Source organism: Panthera onca, chromosome C1 (assembly GCF_046562875.1).
Source record: "Panthera onca isolate mPanOnc1 chromosome C1, mPanOnc1 haplotype 2, whole genome shotgun sequence".
Lineage (NCBI taxonomy): Eukaryota > Metazoa > Chordata > Mammalia > Carnivora > Felidae > Panthera > Panthera onca.
The window spans coordinates 205,917,399-205,938,186 of record NC_138346.1 but is presented as its reverse complement, the minus strand read 5'-3'; the positions used below and the strand labels follow the sequence as shown (position 1 = coordinate 205,938,186).

At 52.2% G+C, this 20,788-nt stretch overlaps 1 protein-coding gene across 4 annotated transcripts in view; it reads right to left on the bottom strand.

The window, feature by feature from the left end:
• ECE1 (endothelin converting enzyme 1) overlaps window positions 1-20,788 on the bottom strand; it is a 113,299-nt gene that overhangs the window by 17,240 nt on the left and 75,271 nt on the right. For all 4 annotated transcript variants that reach the window (XM_060626013.3, XM_060626014.3, XM_078452244.2 and 1 more), the window contains exons 5-10: window positions 15,155-15,276; window positions 13,274-13,420; window positions 12,105-12,170; window positions 10,877-11,068; window positions 4,797-4,939; window positions 3,557-3,671 (exon numbers count right to left, since the gene is read on the bottom strand). In XM_060626013.3, coding sequence (XP_060481996.1) covers window positions 3,557-3,671; window positions 4,797-4,939; window positions 10,877-11,068; window positions 12,105-12,170; window positions 13,274-13,420; window positions 15,155-15,276 — 785 coding nt within the window. The remainder of the gene's footprint in view (window positions 1-3,556; window positions 3,672-4,796; window positions 4,940-10,876; window positions 11,069-12,104; window positions 12,171-13,273; window positions 13,421-15,154; window positions 15,277-20,788) is intronic.

Sequence of the window (20,788 nt, the reverse complement as noted above, 5' to 3'; positions counted from 1 at the left end):
ATCATGAGTGGTGGCCCTGCTCACCCTGCTCGTGTAAATCCCTCGTGTGGCCTCCTGACCCTGAAGAACAGGTGGTAACAACCACCAGGCTTGGGGCAGCCTGCTTCATGATACTTTTCCAACTGAAAACAAGCAAATGCCCACCAACAGGCAGACGGATAAACAAAATGTGGTATTTTTATACAACAGCACACTACTTGGCAACCGGAAGGAGCGTGACACACAATATGGAGGCATTTCACAGCCATTAGCCCAGCAAAAGCAGCCAGACATGAAAGAGCCCACAGTGTGCAATCCCACCCACACCTGTCCACACCCACTCGGGGGACTGAAGGAACCTTCTGTTCCAAGGACACTGGATAAGTGGGTGACAGGAATGTTCTCTATCTCGATTGGGGTGCTGGTTACATGGGCGACTTCATTTGTCAAAACTCGCTACACTGTGTACTTCATGTACCCCGTTCATTTTATGGTACGTAAATTCTACCTTAAAGAAATTTCTTCCAGGAAAGAAGGAAGAAGGGGAGGAAGTAAAAGGCATCTCAGCCTTCCACAAGTTGAGTGGCCCAAGTCCTTTTAAGCTTTCCCACCCATGTGTCCATTTAGATGCTGTGCCCTCCCACAGCTGGACATGGCTGTGGCCACATCTGGCCGAGGCCACCCACGCAGAAGGTCAGGACCGGGGGGGAGGGGGACTCGAACTCCCAGGCTCCGTGGGGGCCCTAGGCCCTGATGGCTGAGTCAGGGGCTGAGTCTTACTGCCTTCTCAGGAGAGCTTTTGCATAAACCCATTCATTCATTCACTCACTCATTCATTCACATGCCCAGTGCTCTCTGGGCAGTTCTTTTGCACCCTGAGAGCGCTAGGTGCTTGGAACCTAGAGGCGAATCAGCCGTGAGCTCTGCCTTCGAGGGGCTCAATAGAAACACCCAGAGCACCCAGTGGGAGAGACAGACACATAATAACAGCAACAATGGCAGCAAGACCAGTGTGTGCCAGCTGAGTGTTTATCGGGTGTGGGCCGTAGCTCATATAATCCTCATAATGTGGGCCACAGCTCATATAATCCTCATAATAACCCCACGAGGCAGGTTCTGTGCTCCTCTTTGCAGACAAAGTGCAGGGTGTGGAGTGCTTTAGCCTTTAGGACAGACTTTGTGGGAATACCTTTGTGTGATCCCAGACGGTGCCCTGGTCAGTAGGGCAGGGCAGGGATTAAGTATTCCTTTTTACATTCGGGAAGACTGAGTCTTCTGCTCCAATGAAGTCATTTGCCCAAGGCTGTGTGGTTAGAAGAAGCATTTCAAACACAGATCTTCTGACCAAAGTTCTGTGCTGTTTCCGTATACCATGCATGGGGCATATCGTGACCCTGGCTCACAGCCTCCCACCTCTAGGGGCTCCCAGTTGCCCTGGCTTCTGGCAAAGCCTTTCTGGGCTCCACCAGCTCTTAGCATCCCACTGATTAGAGCAGCACCCTGCACTCTGAGACTCGCCCAGGGAAGCTCTCCCTGTGTATCTATGTATCTATCTACCTACCTACCTACCTACCTACCTACCTACCTATCGTGGTAAAATACACAGAAGATTTACCATTCTAGCTGCTTTAAGTGTATAGGTCAGTGGTGCTAAGCATATTCACATTGCTGTGCAACCAATCTCCAGAACTTTTCATCTTGCAAATGTGAAACTTCACACCCATTGAACAACTACCCATTGAACAACTCCCCATGCCCGCCTCCCTGCCCCCAGCCCCTGGCAACCACCAGGAAGCTCAATTTTGACTTCTGGCTTCTGCAGAGCAGAGGCTGAGTGGAGCAGAGTGTTCGGGTGGGGGCTGTGGAATCAACTGTGCTAGGTTTGAGAACCCACTCGCCACTAATGAGCTGTGTGACTTTGAATCGTCCTTTCCCCTCATGGAGCCTCAGTTTCTTTATCTATAAAATGGGCTGATGAGAATAGTTCCGAACACACAGAGCTGTCATAGGAACTTGGCGACATAATGCCTACAAAAGGCAACATCTAGTAATGATGTCTTTTATTATTCTGATGATCATCGTTAGCATCAGTGAGTGGCTGAAAGTGCCAAGATGTCACCGTCATCCAGAGCTGGGTTTGAATTGGAGTTTGGCTGCCTCCTTGCTGGGTGACTTGGGAAACCCTTCACCACCTAGAGCCTGTTTCCTCATCTGTACCCAGTGGGTAAGCAATGATGCAGGTACATGATCCCCACACAGAGGCATCTCTGTAACTGCCATCCCCAGTCCTGGTCAGACCCTTCCTGAATAAAGTCCCGTGGGAAGCCAAGTGCTCCAGGGGACAGAGTCCATGTCTCGTCATGTCTGTGACCCAGGGCTCACCCAGGGCCGGTCCAAGGTAGGTACAGGTGGAGCAGGAAGGCGGGTCAGCTGAGCAAAGCAGCCAATCCTTCCCCTGGTCCTTCTCTGCAGGGCCACGTGGCTCTCATAGCTGAGGTCCTTTGGTGCCCCCAGAGGCCCCTCTTGTCAGGAGCAGGGCCTGTTCCCAGCCACCCTCTCCTTCCGTCCCCTTCCTGCCAGAGGTGGGTATATATGGGGAGGGTAAAGAAAAGGAGAACTCTTCCCAGGATGAACTCTAGGACCGGAGGCCAGCACCCACATCCCATCATTCTCTGCCAGCCCTTATCCGGCTCTGTCCACTACATTGGACTCTAGGAAGGGCCATGGGGGCAGGGCGGCCGGAGCCAGCTCTGCCCGTCCCCTGGGGTCTTGTTAGCTGCTGTCCTGGGTGGGTGCACTGGGCAAGCTTAGCGCCTCGCCCTCTATTGGTCTATGGCTGGGGCACCTCCCTGGGGCCCTGACTTGGTGTGCGTCCCATCAGCACATATGAGGACCTCACGATGTGGGCTCTTGGGGCACAGATGCCACCTCACTTGTCTCTGTGTTCCCACAAGGGACTCATGTCCTATGAATACATGTCTGTGGGCTACATGAATGAGAGGGTGACCTCTTTGGGGAAAAAGTGGAAGTGTCTGGGAAACTTCCCACCTAGGGTGGGGCCCTGAGAGGGGGGGAGTGAGGGTCCTGGAGCCCTGGGACCTCTGGAAGAATGGGCCCTCGGGGCCAGGGAGCATGACAGCAGTGAACACATGTGCGGACTTACCACGAACCAGGTGCTGCACCGAGTGTTTTATGTTTATGGAGAAGCAGCAGTATTACTGGAGGTCCCCTGTATAAAATGGGGATGATGATCACACCCACCTCATAGGGATATTAAGATCACTGGAGTTACAGGAAAGCGTTTATTATCACCAGCATCGAGAAGGAGTTGGAAGGAAGAAAACAGAAGCCACCTTTTGCTGTAAAGTAGCTAACTCTCTAAGATTCCTCTTTACCCTTTGAGATTGGATGTAATCATCTCCTTCTGGAAGCTTCTGTCCATCCCCAGCTAGCTTAGATCCTCCCTCATGAGTTCCACGGCCCTAGAGGACACTAAGGTCACAAGAGCCTCCAACCCAGGGCCTGGCACACAGTAGGTACTCAGCACGTGCATAGGAATGCAGTCACAGAGGCTCACCTTCTTGGTCCCGTACATGACTTCCATGAACTTCTCGTCGGCGTCCTGAAAGCGCTGATCAAGGAAGGAACTTGTCTTCCGCACCAGGTTCCAGATCATGTAGTTGTTGAGCAGGCTGGGGCAAGAGATCAGACCGCTCAGAAGGGCCCAGAGCTGAGAGCATCACAGCACTTCCCCCACTGACCTTTAGGGGGCGCTCAGAACCGGCCTTCAGCTAAGCAGGCTCTTTCCCCCACCTGCCCCAGTCTGGCAGGTTACTGCTCACTAACAGGGAATGTCAGCTCTTCAAGGCAGAGCCTGGGTCCTCTTTTGAAAACCCCTCAGTGCCTAGTGAGGTGATTTGTACATCACACGTCCTCAATACACGCTTGTTGCATAGCTGCTTTTTGTCTGGAAGCCGTGGAAGGGCAGCATGGAGATGCCCCCTGGATGCTGTGTACTGCTGGGCTGGAGCAGGGAGGAGGCTGCCATGTCCCCAGCTTGGAGATGTCCAGCGTCAGGGAAGGGGCCCTAAGAATAGGAGGGGCAGGAAAGGAAGCTCTGGCCAGCCCCGCCACGGTCTGCGTGAAAGAGCTCACTGCCCCCTCCCTCAGGGCACAGAGAATCCTCTGTGCAGCCGTGAAGAATGAGGTCCACAGAGAGTGCGGGATAACGTGGGGAAAATGCTCTTGACAAAGGTCAAGAGAAAAGCAGATTACACATGTGGTCACAACAATGGGGAAAAAAGGAACCATGTATTAGAAAATTCACCTCTCTCTCCCTCACACACGTGCATGCGCACACACACACACACACACACACACACACACCCCATAGAATCAACAGCAGTGTTTGGGTAAGTTTAAGTTTTTTCTATTTTTTCTGTAGTTTTCAAAAACCTCTCCAACGAATCTTTAAAATTAAAAAAAATCAGAAGTATTAACTACAAATATGAGCGAACATTCACTGAGCCCCATCCCAAGTCATACCCTCACTCGGCTCTGGCATATCCTCACCAGGTAGGTGCTGTTTCCAGCCCCATTTTATGATGCGGAGCATGAACCAGGCGAGGGCGAGAAACTTGCCCAAGGGGACAGAGCTGGTGGGGGAGGGGCTGGGATTTGAAGGGCTGCCTCTCCCCAGGGCCCACGCTCCTGAGTCAGTCTGTCACCCGCTGGCCACACCTATCTGGCGGGATATCTGGCGGGAGAAGAGGACAGCGGGAGGGTGTGACCCCAAGGGCTGCCTGGCCGTCCCTTACCATTTGTCCGTGTTGTTGATGAGGGTGGAGACCTGCCCCAGGTACTCCTTGTCGTAGACAACAATAGGCTCGGACTCATTGATCTCCACGGGGTAGAAGATGGTGTTGAGAAAGGGCAGCCAGTTGATGGCTGGCGCCAAGGCCTGGAAGGGAAGAGACCGTGTGACTCTGGCTGGGCTGTTTCTCCTCCACGCCCAGGGCTCCAGGGTGCTCTTTCGAGGAAGGCGGCACCATGCCTCCGAAGAGCTGGGCACGGACAGCGCCCTGTGCAGATGTCGAACTGAGGTCTCTGGCTTTCGTCAGAGATGCTCTCGACAGAATTCTAAGGAGCCAAACACCAACTTCAACTTGAAACGGAGCTGGGACGGAATAAAGGGGACACAGTGACAGCAGCAGTAGCTACCATTCTGCAAGCCCCTCCTGTGCCAGGTACCACTGCAAACGACTCACATGTCTTCTCTCAGCGGGACCTCATGAGAGGCCTAGGTGGGAGGCGCCACTGTCCCCAGTATATCGATGAAGAAACTGAGCCCAGACGGGCCTATAATGGAAAGCTCTGTAGCGTCCAGAGCCAAACCGCCTGGGTTCGTATTCCAGCTCTCTTACTTACTAGCTGTGTAACCTTGAGTAAGTGGATGAACCACTCTGTGCCTCGGGGTCTCGTCTGAAAAGGGATCTCCTCATCATAACAGAACTCACGCCATGGGGTTAGTGTAAGGATTAAACAGGTTAATGCTGTCTGTTCCATTCAACATGCACTTCCATAATACCAATTACTAGGTGATTAGGCTATACGACCGGTAAATTCGAGAATGATAGCAGTAAAATGTGCAAATGCTTCGGGCCATGGGTGATTTTTCTTGGGCACGGGATCTGAAAAAATAAGCTTAGACTGACAACCTCCAGCAAGGAAGGAAAAGCCCCCAGCTCTGCTGATGCACAGGAGGCTGGCTGGTCAGCTCTATTTTACGATCATTTATTTTTATTTATTTTTATTGTTTAGAGAGAGAGAGAGAGAGAGAGAGAGAGAGAGAGAGAGAGAGTGCATGAGCTGGGGAGAGAGGCCGGGGGGTGGGGGAGAGAGAGAGAGATGATCCTAAGCAGGCTCCACCCTCAGCACAGAGCCCGACACGGGCCTCCACCTTGCAACCCTGGGATCATGACCTGAACCTAAACCAGGAGTCGGATGCTTGACCAACTGAGCCACCCAGGTGCCCGTAAGATCATTTAAAACGACGGCCGATGCCAGAGCTCCCTCTGCACTCCGGCTTCCAGTAACTTCCAGCTTCGAGCAGGTAGCCTGCTCTCAGCCCGCCTAGCGGCAGCAGCCCCCACTGCGCAAAGCCCATCCGCCTGCGCGGTCTCTGTGCCCACAGCAGCCTTCCTCCACTGCCCGCCAGGCAGCCTCCAGGCGTGCTGAGCTCTCTCCAGGTTCCAGTTATTGTTTTGGTTACAGACTTGCACAACTTCTGGGTTTAACTGTGGTCAAATACACAAACATGAAGTTTACCATCAAAACCATTTTTAAGCATGCAGTTCAGCGACATTAAGTACCATCACCGTCCATCTCCAGATTCCATCTTGCAAAACTGAAACTCTGCACCTATTAAACAAGAATCCCCCCTAGTTCCCTCCCTACTGGGCCCCCAGTAACCATTATTCTACTTTTTGTCTCTATGAATTTGGCGGCTCTCGCTACCTCATGTAAGTGGAACCATACAGTATTTGTCTCTGTGACTGGTTTGTTTCACTTAGCGTGATGTCTTTCAAGTGGCACAACTTTTGAATCTAATTGGAGTTGTTTATACAATTAATGAGAGCTTCATAAACTGCAGGGCCCTGGAACGCTCTAAGTCCTATTTCTCCCACACGACCTGTTGTTCTTACTTTTCCGCCCTGTAATTTTACAAGATGCAAACATATACTGTGTTATACAGCAAAAGTGCTGATATGTGTCAGTCACAGAGAATGGTAGCCAGCACTTAACAAGCACTCAATCGATATTAACTATTGTAATCATTCTCAAGGTCTCCCAAGCGTGGGCCTGGGCTTGAAGGATAATAAATTCTGTTCTCTGTTCCCTTGCAAAAGGGCAGAACTGAAGACAAAGGCTGCAGGAGACACATTACAATCGGCCTTCATATGGTAAAATCGATCAATAATGTACAATGTAAAATCAATCTACAACATCAGATGAACCTATAACCTGTTGGTAACTACCTACGATACCCTCAGTGAGAAAGCAGTCATAAAGCCCTCCCCTTAACAGATGCTGACTTTGCAGATGAGCTAAGGTGACCTTTCTGAGTTCACGTAGTTAGCTAGTGTGTTCAGGTCTAAAATCTAGGCTCCCTCGTCTCTCCGGTTTCAAAGGGCAACTCAGCTCTTGGGGAATAAGGACCTCCGAGGACAGAAGAGGGCAGCTCCCACAGGCAGCGGTGTGCCAGCTCTTGGAGGGCAGGGAGGCGATTCATAGTGGCATCAGGACCTACCACAAACTCCCTCGGTGGTTTTTGTCAGAGATGCTCTAGACAGGATTCCAAAGAGGCGTGCCCGGCGGGCTCCCGCACATCCCTGCCCACCCGACTCCAAGAGGAGACACGGATCAGAGTCCTCACCATGAACTTGTTCTGGGACCTCAAGCCGTTCTGTAGCTTTTCTCTAAAATGGCCCCCCCAACACAAATATAAATACAAATAAAATGGGGACAACATTCTGCACCCCCCCCCCCCCACCTCACCGTGGTTGGTTGCTCTGTACCTCGTGGGGATGGCCTGCTCTTTAAACCTGAGCTGCCTTTCTCCCTAGCTTGTCCATTAACTCTTTCTCTCTGGCAAGAATCCCCTAGGCAGGTAACCTCTGGGGCTTCTCTTTAACAATTTCTGTGGCTGCAAAACTGGGAGGTGTCCAGGTGAGACGGTCAAATAGGGCTCAACGCTTAGAGACACCTGCCTGCATGATCTGCTGGCAAAGACGCCTGGGAAATTCACCAGGTTTACAAAATGTCATTGTTTACACAATGAACGAGAGCTTCACAAACTGCAGGAGACTGGAACATTCTAATCAGGGTACAGACATCAGGTGGTGATAAATCCCTGTGCACTTGACACACGCCTGTTTCGTCAGGGAGAGCAGGTGTTCCGTGCAAGCAAATTCCCATAACTCCAGATAAGGTGTGTGTTGAACAGAATTTTCACATTTTCAATCTTGCTTTAGTGAACGCCTAACTTAAACATGTGTGCCTAGATCTGTATCCATAGAGACGGCTGTTTTAACTGACTGGGACATTCCACTTGTGACTCAAATCCTTTGGGGCACACCAGTCAGCTCTATTTTCCAAACCTGCAGCCAAAGAGTACTGCTGGTCACCAACCAGCCAGCTCAAGTAGGCTTGCAAAATAAGAGAGAAAAGGAAGATGCTATCAGACATGATCTCAGCTGGAGAATTTAGAGCAGAGGACTCATGCTCAAACAACTTTTTCTTATTTTTAATTTTTAAGTTTATTTATTTTGAGAGAGAGAGAGAGAGAGCGCGCGAGCAGGGGAGGGGCAGAGAGGGAGAGAGACAGAATCCCAAGAAGGCTTCATGCTGTTAGCGCAGAGCCCGGTGCGGGGCTCGAATTCATGCAACTGTGAGATCACAACCTGAGCTGAAACCAAGAGTCGGACGCTTAACCAACTGAGCCACCCAGGCACCCCTCAAACAACTTCTGATATGGAAGGTCTTAGAAAGGAATGAGAAGGGCCTCAGGCCCCCAGAGAAGGAACAGAAGGATGTCTGATTCGTGGCTCTGAATTCAGACTCTGATGGGGGCTGGCCTGGAACCACTCTATTCTGGTGGGGTTAGCCTGGACACATACTGTGAAGGCTGGCACACCTTTCCCTGAGTCACCTGGGGTGTAGGAAGAAAACCAAATTTCCAGCTACCAGGGAATAGCAAGGCATTCTCTGTCCAAGGCTGGAATAAATCAAATTGGTTTAGTGTTAGAGACGTGGGCTGGCATCATCAACAACAAAGGAATAACACGAATAATGATTACTACAGTACATTTGAATTGTGCACATGAGCTTACAAAATGAAATCTCATCCTTTGCCTCATCTCATCCTCTTAAACCCTGTGGGCAGGCCAGGAAGAGATTCTTTTGGAGGATACTAGGTTTCAGGGCTCCAGGACTTAATCTTTAAATGCTAGACATAATTTTTTAATATGCACACATGCCCTGTTCCCCTGGGAGACACTCCAGAGTTTTCAATTTGTTCTCAAAGAACTCTGTGACTAAAGAACCAGTCCACCTTATGGGGACAGGGGCTGCCTCTCATTTGTCTCTTGTGTTCTGGAATAAAGCAGGTGTGAATGAGTGAGGAAGGAAACAAAAGGCTCACATGGGGGTCTTGCGACTTGCCCAAGGTCACACAGCTCCTAGTGGGGCTGGGCCAGAGCAGTCTTCTGACTCCAAGCCCAGGGCCTGTACCTCTGCTAAAGTCCTCCCCTACGTGGAGGGCTCTGCAGCAGCGGGGGAGGAAAAGCCTTTCCTGTCTTGCTCGAAGATCAGAGCAAACGCAACGTTATAAGGTGCCCTGGGGTAGAGCCCGGAAGCCACGCTGGGGCAGATGTGCTCAGGGCTACCGTGTCTCCTCTGCTTCCCTGGGGGTGGTCGGTTGGCATTATGGCCACCGTGGGGGGCTGGGCTGCTGCTGGGGCCCTTCTTGCGTTGAGAAGCGGACAGCTGGAGCAAACCCAATCACTGCACAGACAGCATCTCCGTTGACCTCCGGACCTCAGAGTGGCAACACGGTGCCAGATGGTCCCCGACACAGGCTGCTGATCTCTGTAACAACCCACGCACACCACTCACCCCGATGCCAGCTCCTCCGGGGACCCGAAGGGCAGCTGGCACCCAGAAGAGACTCTCTCACCTTCATCCCCAGCTTTGCCTGAGCTGTATCTCCACCTGGGACACCCTGTCGGCCTGGTGCTGCTCTTGCCCACACATCCCACTCACCTTCCCTGACTTCCCCTTACTCGGGTCCTAGTGCCCTCCTTCTTTCACCCAGAGCACTCAGCAGGGAGTCTGGGACTGCTTCCTGGTTGGTGTTCCTCTCTACCCTGGAAGTACTTCCAGAGCAAGGCCCTGACGGTGGCCCTATACCTGTCAGAGCAAGGAATGGAGGGTGAAAAAGGGTAGGGACCGAGGTGTTCTTTCTGAAAAGAGAGCGCATGAGCCAACTCCAATGGGTGGGCGGGACCTGGCTGGTCAAGGTAGACAAGGACGGAGGAGACATCTCGGTGCAACCCCTACACACTGGCCTAGTCACCCTCCCCAGCGGAGAAGCAGGCCTCACCGAGGCTTCCTAGGCAATGGCAGGAAACAGGAAGACTGGCCAAGGCCACCTTGCTGATTCCTCTGCGACCCTGGGGACCTGGGATAAAGCCAGACGCCAACACATGGTGAACTGGGAAGACGGAACTGGCAGTCAACTCACCACCTGCAAGCCTCAAGGAGCCACCAGGGGGCAGCCTTCAGCAGAGGGGCCACTTGCTTTCCAATGGGTTACACCCGGTGACAGAGAGAAACCCCCTCTCACCTCCAGGAGGTTGCCAGGGATCGTGGTCAAGAACAGATGCCATGAGCCACGCGTGAGTCCAATGTCCAGCTCCCCTGGCACTCAGGGAGCCTCAGGGACTTGAACATGTCACTTAACCTCCTGGCTTGGAAAAGGGAGAAGTGACTACAGAACCCACCTCTCAGGTCTATTGTTTGCTGTATATACACCAGGCTCGATGTGACTGGGGCTTGAGCATGGAAATGCCCAATCAGTGTGAGCTATTATCGTTATGACCACAGAGCCTCCCCAGGTAAATGCTGTTGTTACAGAAAAGCTGTGTGGCCTTCAGCAGATAACTTAGCCTCTCTGAGCCTCAGTTTTCCCATCTGTGAACTGGGGTGACAACCATCCTTGCTCCTTAGGGTTGTTCTGGGGACCTGATGAAGCGGGTATAAAAGCCTCAGCCCAGCACCCTACGTCCTGAAGCCCTGCGCCTCCCCCGGGCTCCACGTCAACCGGAGCTCACGTTACCTGCAATTCGGCAGCTGTCACTTTGTGGTAGATGAGCTCCTCGTCCCGGCGCTTCTCCTGGGGGATGGTGATGTTGGCCAGTGCCGTCTCAAAGTCCAGAATCTGTTGCATCTGGGGCCGGATGGTGGCCTCGTCCCCTCCACCCAGCAGCTTCCCCAGCTGGACCATGTAGTTCAGGTATCCCGTCAGCACCTGTGGGCCCAGCACCCGCAGTCTATCAGTCGTGTCACCTGCTGCACGCTGGACACGGGTGGCGGGTGGGGCAGGGCCAGCCCAGTGTGGGAAGTCCGCAGAGCGGCTGCCCACGGAACTCGGGACGAAGCCCTCAGGGGCTCGAGTGGGTGGGGGACCCTGCTGTTCCCCACCCACACTCCCGCTCGGACGCCCATCACGGGAAAGCTACCCACAGACCATCCTTCGGTTCTTACAACACACTTTTTCCGAGCTGCCCTCCTCTACCATGTCCCCAGATCCAAATTAGGTTCCCGTGTTCGACTTTCTCAGCTCACCCTTGAGCTATCACAATTTGTCATTATGCCTCCAACTGGGTGGTTAGTTCATTAACGTCTGCCTCCCCTGCTAGACTCTAAGCGGGGACCGTGACTGTCTCAGTCCCCACTCTCCCCCCAGCATCAGGCACTTGGTAGGTGCACGCCCAATACAAGTGGGCAGGATGAATGGAGACATGATGAACCACAGACGAGGTTTCTCCGGGACATCATGAGAGGCATGGGTTTTGGAGTTAGCTGGTCTGGATGTGAATCTCAGCCTCACCCCTCTGTGACCTTGGGTGGGTCACTTAGCATCTCTGGGCCTTGCTCTCTCCTCTATAAAAGGCAAGGTAAAAATAATACCCACATAGCAGATGAGATGAATGAAGTTCAGAGACGTTCTGTATCTGCGGGGTTACTGGGGGGGCGGGGGAAGAGGTAAGTATATAAGAGGCTTAGCACCCACAGATGGCCATGGCCATTACTGCTGTCTTGCTCTACAGTGGGGACAAAAGACACCTGCCCATCCCCTGCCTATTGTGCCCACGATGCCTGAATGGGAAACAGCCAGTCTGTTTCTGCCAGGGATTGCCTATCATCCATCAGATAACTGATTCGTCAGTGCAACTCCAGCTTCAAAGACCCGCACAGGTGTGATGTGGAGGGGACACTGAGAGGGTAAAATGTCACTGGGCGTGGGCTGGGAGCCACTCTCTCTGAAGAAGAAGCACACTCACCTTCTCGTTTTCAGTTTTGTTCAGGTAATAGTCCCTTGAGGGTAAGCCCAGGCCAGACTGGTCCACCTGGAGAGAAAGGCAGGAGTGAGAGGGGGTCTCCTGTCGCACATACACACCGCCTGCTGTGGGGACAGCTGGCACATGGCAACACAGGACCGGCCTGGGTCCCAGCCAGAGCAGGAGCTGGTAGCGGAGGACCCCTCTGGGGTGGGGCCAGCCGGCGTGGGAACAGACACATGTCTGGCTGCATAGCTGCCCGGACACGGGGATTCTGGGCCCTTCCGAAGGGCTAGAGCCACCCTCCCTCTAAACACCTCTTAGGCTTGGCCATGGCCAAGCTTGGCATGGCTTCTACTTAATTAGACACTTCCCAAGACGGTGCAGTGGTTAAGACCCCTGTAGCCTTAGTCAAGTCACTGAACCTTTCTGGTCCTTAGGTTCTTCGCATGGAAAATAGGGGAAATAATACCTAGCCCTCAGAGCTGGAATGAGGACTCAAAGGAGAGAGCCAGGGGAGGACGTGCTGAGGGTCTGGCAGGTAGGGGAGGGTCAGTTCCTGATAGCAACTCTCAGAGCTTAGAGGAGGTGTTGTTACAATTTGTTTGAGAAGGAAACTGCAGCTCAGAGCGGTTGAGGCACTTGCCCGAGGTCACATGCTGAGTGAGAGGCAGAACTGGATGGGAACTCGGCCTTCACGGCCCCCAGCCTGGGCTCCTCGCTTCCTCATCTGAGGGTGGGCAGATCAGGGCCGGGGCTTCCCTGGGGGTGCCGATACAAAGTCCAGGGCAGGCTCCGGCAGGAAGAGAGGGACTCCAAGCCATTCTAAGCAGAGCCACAAAGGGCGGAGGCTGAGGTGAGGGAACCGGGAGGTGGCTTTAGCTGTGTCCAGGAGTTGGCATCACTCTGGGGGCCCACGGTGACCGATCAGAACCCCGGAGACCCGTCTGTGCTACACTGACCCCACCTACCCGAGGACGGCAGCCTGCTCTTTCGTGACTTGTTGCCGACAAAAATCTCACGGTTCAGAGTCTCCAGAAATAATCCAGGCTCAGAAACCAGAGGCCTGTCGCCCAGGGCAAGTCTGCCCCTACTCCGGCCCTTGCAAAACTCAGAACAGGTTAAATGCAAAACATGCCCATTCGTCTTCCTGGGGACCCAGGCCAGCTCACCTGGATCACGTTGCTGTTGGAATTCTTGGAGTCGGCACTGACGTAGACAGAGAAGAAGGGAGACGTGCGGTAGTGGGAGGTGACCACCTGCAGGGTGTCCTGGAAGTTGTCCTTGTCCCAGGGACCTGTGATGTTCCAGCCCCCTAGCTGCGGGCAGAGAGAGGGAAGGGGGAGGTGAAGAGGTGGCAGGAGACCCGGGTGTGAATTCTGCTCCTGCCACGGACTTGGTCTGTGACCCGGAGCAGTCATCTGACCTCTCTGAGCCTCAAGAGCAAATGAAAGGGATGGTCTTCGTCGAGTGTCTGACCAGCAACAGGAGACGCTGGGTGGAACGAGATTTGCCCTAAACGAGCGAGCAATGAATCCACGTGGCAGCTGCTCTCTTGGGGACGGGGATGGAAAGGAGACTTCTCCCACACCCTGTTCACTTTTTGAATACTGACTCATGTGGATTCACTTGTGCACAAAATTCAATTGTGCCTATGGAAAAAAAAAAGTCTCTGTATTTTTAAAAAGGTTGATAAAGCCATGGTCTCTTGTGTCTCTCAGAACTTGGACTCTTTTTTTTTTTTTTTTTTTTAAGTTTATTTATTTATTTATTTATTTATTTATTTATTTATTTAGAGCATGAGAGAGAGAATCCCAGGCAGGCTCCACACTGTCAGTGCAGAGCCTGACACGGGGCTCAAACTCATGAACCGTGAGACCATGACCTGAGCCGAGGTCAGATGCCTAACCGACTGAGCCACCCAGGTGCCCCTGGGAGTTTTGTTTTCAAGTAGGCTCTATACCCAACACAGGGCTCAAACTCACGACCCCGAGATCAAGAGTCACATGCTCTACCAAGTGCGCCAGCCAGGTGCCCCGGAGATGGGATTTTGTAACCTCCTCGGTGTCTCTGGCTTGGCACACACTGGCATGTGGGACCAGTGCCAGAGGGGAGGACTGTCTGGTCTCCGGTGTCCACAGCTCCCCATCCTGCTGCAATGACTTCTCAGAGCCAAGCCAGGAGGCGGGGCCCTGAGGGAGCATGAGACAGCTGGAAAACATCCATGGCCACCCTCTGTGGGTGTCAGGCAGCCTGGCCAGTCATAGGCAGCCCCTGCAGAGTCCATCCAAGGCTGACTGGGAGGTGCCCAGCAAGAAAGAGTCCTCCTCCGTGAGAGAATGGGAGGCCTGGGGTAACTGGGGCCCTCCTCACGGGGGAGGAGAGGGTTCTTCTTCTTCTTCTTTTTTTTTTTTTTAAGAGAGAGAAAGAGAGTGGGGAGAGGGGCAGAGGGAGAGAATCTGAAGCAGGTTTCACACTCAGCACGGAGCTGACAAGGCTTGAGCCCACTACCTGGGATCACGACCCGAGCGGAAATCAAGAGTCAGACGCTCAACCAACTGAGCCACCCAGGTGACCTGGGGTGGGGGGGGAGGGGGTTCTGCTTCAGATCTGAGACTTTCAGTTGGTCCTTCTGGAACATACCCCTCTTCACAAAAACACACCCTCTGCGGAAAGGGAAGCAACAAGGTAGAGAAATGCTTTTTCTACAAATACGGCCCCCATCCCACACATAGATGCAGAGAGGCATACATACGTGTGGCACACATCCACAACAGGTGCTGACGCGTACCCTGACACAAATACAGATATCCCCACCCACAGAGACGCATGCGTACACATGAGCACGTGCACGCACACACACACACACACACACACACACACACACACACACACACACCCAGACACACTCAGCCCCGACAGGTTCTACAGTCCAGCTGGGTGCGATGGTTGGAGATGTGAGGTCGCCAGGCCCCAGTGGTACCTGAGAGCTGGGGTGGCAGCCAGAGGGGCGGAGGCAGGTGGCTCAGGCTGGAGGAGATCCAAGAACTCACCTTCTCAATCAGCTCCATCAGGGGCTTGGCCTTAAGCTCCTCGATCCTGGTTTCATTCATACATGCACGGTAGTATACTTGGGCCTTCCTTTCTGCCTCGCTCACACTGGCTGTGGAATTTTCTGGAATGACAAGGGATAGCAGTTTGCAACACGCCCTCAGTTGCTCAGTGGGTAGCACTGAGGGAGTCCTTCTCAGAGCCTCGGTGTTCTCAGCTGTAAAAAGACCTAGGACTTCTCCCTGTCGGGTAGCCACAAAGACTCAGTCACAGCGGGTATATGACTGCCCCTGGGCAGATCCTGGGAAATGAGGTGCTTCCTAATTTTTGCTGAGTGCAAATAAGAAAAGCATACCATGTGTCTCCCTGTCTGCCAGGCAGGTTCGCAGACATGTCCCTAGGCTGGCAGCATGGGCCACCCAGAAGGACACCCTGCTTTCCCTGCTGGCTAACACGTGGCCCAGACACCCCCGCCTGGTGTGTGGGACAGAGGCCTGTCTTGGTTTTCAGATCCCAGATGACTTCTCTTGGGATAAAGCCTGGAGCTGAATGGAAGCTTCCAAGGCCTCATTCCCTAGGAGTTTCCGTCTCCCTTTCTCCCCTGAGGGTCCAGGCTGTTCATCAGATTTACAGTTCACGCAGAGTGCTTTTGCCGTGTCTCTTCCTAACTCAACAGTCAGCACCTCTATCCTTACACCGGGACGCCTGGGAGACCTTGGTCCCCCTCTCCCTGTCCTCAGTGTCCCGGTCCAGGAGCCGCCTGCCGAGGGCCACACTCCTGTATGTGCACCAGCACAGGGCAGGGCCCTGCTTATACCCAGGGAAGGTGACCACGTCCTGCTGTTCAGGTCGTGAAGGACCTACTACCTGCCGGAGCTCCCATGCCTGAGCCTTCATCTCAGAGCCCTGCTCCAGACAACGCCTGGGTCCCTGACCCCCTCAATTCTGTCTGTCCACTTTGCTGCCTCCCTGGGGAACCCCTTCCTCACTGCTCCACAGTCACCTTTCCTCATTTCAAATTCACTTCTCCTGGACCCAGAAACTCCTTCTCTTGCTTCCTTCAAAGACTCCCCCAAGCCCCACCTCCTCCATGAAGACTTTTCTGGCAGAACCTTATCCACTCATCCACTAAATAGATGCTAGATGCTCACTCTGTGCTAGGTACTGCACAAGCTTCGGGGACACAAAAGACAATGTCCCCGTCCCCGTGCTTCTTCCTTTCTAGTATGACGACACCGATAACAGACAAGAAAACACATGAAGAAAAACGTCCCCTTGGCCCCCTGTATGGGACACTGTCAAAATCCTACACCCTTCAAGGCCTCTCCCGGAGGCCATCTTTCCTGTGGAGCCTCTCCGGAGACGTTCTTTCATGAAGGCCCCAACATGGATCACCTATTGAGTGCCAGGCACTGGGCTTGGCTCCAGTTTTACAGACATGAATAGGACCCAGGTAGTCTCTGCCTCCAGGGAGTTCATGGTCTAGTAGTGAACACAGCCAAGCAAAGAAATGACCAGGAGACACGGAGGTGCTTTGGTTAATGCAAATGGCTATGGAGCCCAAAGAAAATTCACACCCTTTGGTGGGGTGAGGTGGGGTCAGGGGGACTCTAGCTCTAAGCCAGTTCTTTTATTTATTTTTTACTAAAAATATTTTTTAGGGGCACCTGGGTGGCTCAGTCGGTTAAGCGTCCAACTTCAGCTCAGGTCATGATCTCACGGTTTGTGATTTCGAGCCCCGCGTCGGGCTCTGTGCTGACAGCTCGGAGCCTGGAGCCTGCTTCGGATCCTGTGTCTCCTCTCTCTGCCCCTCCCCAATTTGTGCTCTATCTCTCAAAAAATCAATAAGTGTAAAAAACAATAAAAAAATATTAAAAACAATTTTTTTAGTAGGCTCTACACCCACTGTGGGGCTCGAACTGACAACCCCTAGATCAGGTGTATGTTCCACGGACTAAGCCAGCCAGGCTCCCCGAGCTGGTTCTTTTAAAGGTAAGAAGTTATTCACCAGGTAGAAATGAGGGGAAAGAGCCTTGGGTTTGGATGGAATTGGAGAGTTTGGGGAAACACGAGAGGCACACAAGGGCATGCTATCTAGAGAAAAGATATCCATTTGGAGCGGCCTGTGGTGCAGGGGGCACCCGTCAGCTCCTGACTTGACTTTCAGCGTGGGTCACTTTGGCTCTCCCAGCCCTGTTGCAAAAGCCCACCTGCCCTCCCCCCAATTCTTACCATAACCAGCACCACGGTTTTCTCTGGTCAGAGAGCATCAACTCCCATCTTGCTGAAGTCAGGGTGATGGCCCTGAAGAGGGCATGGGACCAGCCTGAGCTAGTCTGAAGGGAGATGCAGAGACAGAACCCTGAGAGAGACAGTGGTCCAGGGGCCTGAGTGACGAGGGGCTGTGGAGGGTCCACACAGCCCTGGAAGCCACAGCCTGCCATGCCGCTGAAGCCTAGAAACACCTGCGCGTCCCTATTCCCTTCTGGAGCACGAAAGGAAGACTTCCGGAGGGGAGGGCAGAAATGGGGAGAGCTGGACCTCTCCCTGCTCCTCAGACTCAGGAAGCAGAACTTCAGGGAAAGCAAAAGGGGGGTGTCCACCCACCCCCCCAGAAGCCTTGTTTCTATGACAATGCCTCCCAGCAGCTGGGCTGTTAGAAGGGAAAGCAAAAGAATCATCATTGCTTGCCAGAGCCCGAAAGTAGCGTCTCATCTTCCATATGTGGCTCTGGCCGTGACCCTGAAATGCCAGGGTCGGTGATGGGGGAGTGTGCTCTGTGTACTCTGGCCAATGAGAGGGCCTGGCATCTCCCTCCCCTGCTGCACCAAGGCCACTGAGATAAGAGGCCCAAAGAAAGGCTCCGGAGGAACAGCCTGGCTGTGCTCATTCTAGAGAGTTCCAGGTGCCCATCTTTCTCTGCATTATCGCCAGGCGGACAGAATGTGTGCTTCAGGCACACACACCCTCCCGCTCTCCTTTGCTGAGAGGCTGCCCCTAATGAGTTCAAACTTCCTTCCTCTGAGCTCCACACCCTGGATCTCACATTCACTTGTTTTTTCACAAATGTTTATTGAGTTCCTAAGGTTTGGTGGCTGCCGGGCTGGGGGGAGAGTGCAGCAGACCACGCGGACACGCGTCTGTCCAAAGAAGGCCTGTAGGCTGGTAGGTGAGACAGACAGCAATGAGATGATCACAAAGCATCTGACCGCACGGAGGGCAAACGCTGTGAGGACAGGAGGCCCTGAGAAAGGATGGCGGGGGAGGCCCCAGGGAACCCCTTGCCCGAACTCTGGGCTGAAGGCTGAGCTCAATGTGGCGGGGACACGGGGGCCTGTGCTTGGGCCGCTTCACCCACTAGTTTGCATCCTACTTGTCCGTTTCCTCGCCTGAACTCAGAGGAGGGCACAGAGTAGCCCCCAGCAGTATTTGCTGGGAGAACCGAGCCCAGTGTCTGTCTGATGAGGAAGGATGCCGTACCTGGGCGCCGAGAGGGCGATGAGGTCAGTGCCTGATGGAGACTGGCACAGGCAGGAAATGAGGCAGGTGTGGCAGGAAGGGCCAGGGGCACAGGCCTCACCAGGAATCGGCATTCACATCCCCTGTATTCCCACAGTGACACCGGCTGGGGCAGGAGCTCTGGGAGAAGGTCCAGCTCCTCCATGGCTCCCCCTGTCTCCCTCTGGTTCATGGAGCCCACTGGGACAACCCTCAGCACCCTCTCCCCTCTCCTCTCTTTCATCCTCTCCCGTGGGGCACGTATGACCTGGAAGGCACTGGGGAAACAGAGGTGAAGCAAGACGGCCAGGTGGCAGGCCACTGCAACAGACGAGGTGAGCGATGGTGCGGGCTTGGGCTGGGGCGACAGCAGAGAAGGGGCGAGAAGCAGTTGGAGTATGAGAGAAAGAGGAGTCTCAGATGCCACTGCATTTCCTTGACCTGAGCAAGGGGTCGAGGGATGGGGAGGGGGATAAGCAGTTCGGTTTCCAACATTTTTAGCTGGAGACGGTCTAGTAGACGCTGAGGTGGAATCCTGGGTGTGGACTTTATAGAGCAAGTGTCTTGAACGACTCTGAGTTCAAATATACTCTGGAGCACACAAATCCCTTAAAACTGCCTATAAGGCTCTATGTCGCGCATTCTCAACAGGGACAATACTGCCCCCGAAGGGGGAGAGAATTAGCTCTTAGGGAGCAGAAATATCTTACGCTTTCACGTGTACATATAGTACATAAACTGTGAGTAGTAGTATCTCTTATATTCTTACTGGACTTCATGGACGAAATGGATAGATTCTTAGAAATACACAGCCTACCAAGACTGAATCACGATGAAACAGAAAATCTGAACAGACCAATTACTGGTAAGGAGATTGAATCAGTAATCAAAAGCCTCTCAACAAACAAAAGTCTAGGACCAGACAGCTTCACCGGTGAGTTCTACCAAACATTCAACAAAGAATTAAGGGACCAATCTTTCTCAAACTCTTCCAAAAGACAGAAGAGATGACTCTTCCAAACTTACTTCGCAAGGCCAGCATTACCCTGATACCGAAACTGAAGATGCCCCAAGAAAAGAAAATTATAGGCCAACATTCCTGATGAACATAGACGCAAAAATCCTCAACAAAATATGAGCAAACAGAACTCAATAAAACATTAAAAGGATCATACACCACAAGCAAGTAGCATTTATTCCAGGGATGCAAGGATGGTTCAGTGTCCACGATGAAGGATAAAAATTATATATCATCTCAACAGATGCAGAAAAAGCATTTGACAAAATTCAATATCCATTTATGATAAAAACTGTCAACAAAGTATAGAAGGAATGTGCCTCCACATGATAAAGGCCCACAGCTAACCTCATACTCACTGGTGAAAGCTTTTCCTCTAAGATCAGGTAAAGACTAGGATGCCCACTCTTGCCACTTCTATTCAACATAGCACTGAAAGCTATAGTCAGAACAATTAGCTAAGAAAAATAAAAGGCATCTGAATTGGAAAGGAAGAAATACTTAAATCTATCAAGTTAAACACAAGTTATAAATCTTTTGTTCTGTGAATATGGTGAATGAGAGAATAAATGTCTTTTAACTTTGAAAAAAAAAAGGGAATGGAAGAAGTAACACTGTTGCTATAATGCAGAGAACATGATATTATATACAGAAAACCCTAAAGACTCCATCAAAAACCTGTCAGAACTATTAACAAATCCAATAAAGTTGCAAGATACAACATAAATACGCAAAAGTCTGTTATATTTCTTTTTTTCTTTTTTTTTTTTTTTTTAAGTTTATTAGAGACAGAGAGAGAGAGAGAGTGCAAGTGGAGGAGGGGCAGAGAGAGAGAGGGAGACAGAGAATCCCAAGCAGGCACTGCATTATTAGTGCAGAGCCTGATTCAGGGCTCGAACTCATGAACCATGAGATCATGACCTGAGCCGAAATCATCAAACGCTTAACCGAATGAGCCGCTCAGGTGTCCCTGTTGTATTTCTATACTACACTAATAATGAACTATCAAAAAGAGAAATTAAGAAAACAGTCCCATTTACAATTACATCAAAAAGAATAAAATATATAGGAATAAATTTAACCAAGAAGTTGAAAGAGCTGTATATTGAAAACGACAAGA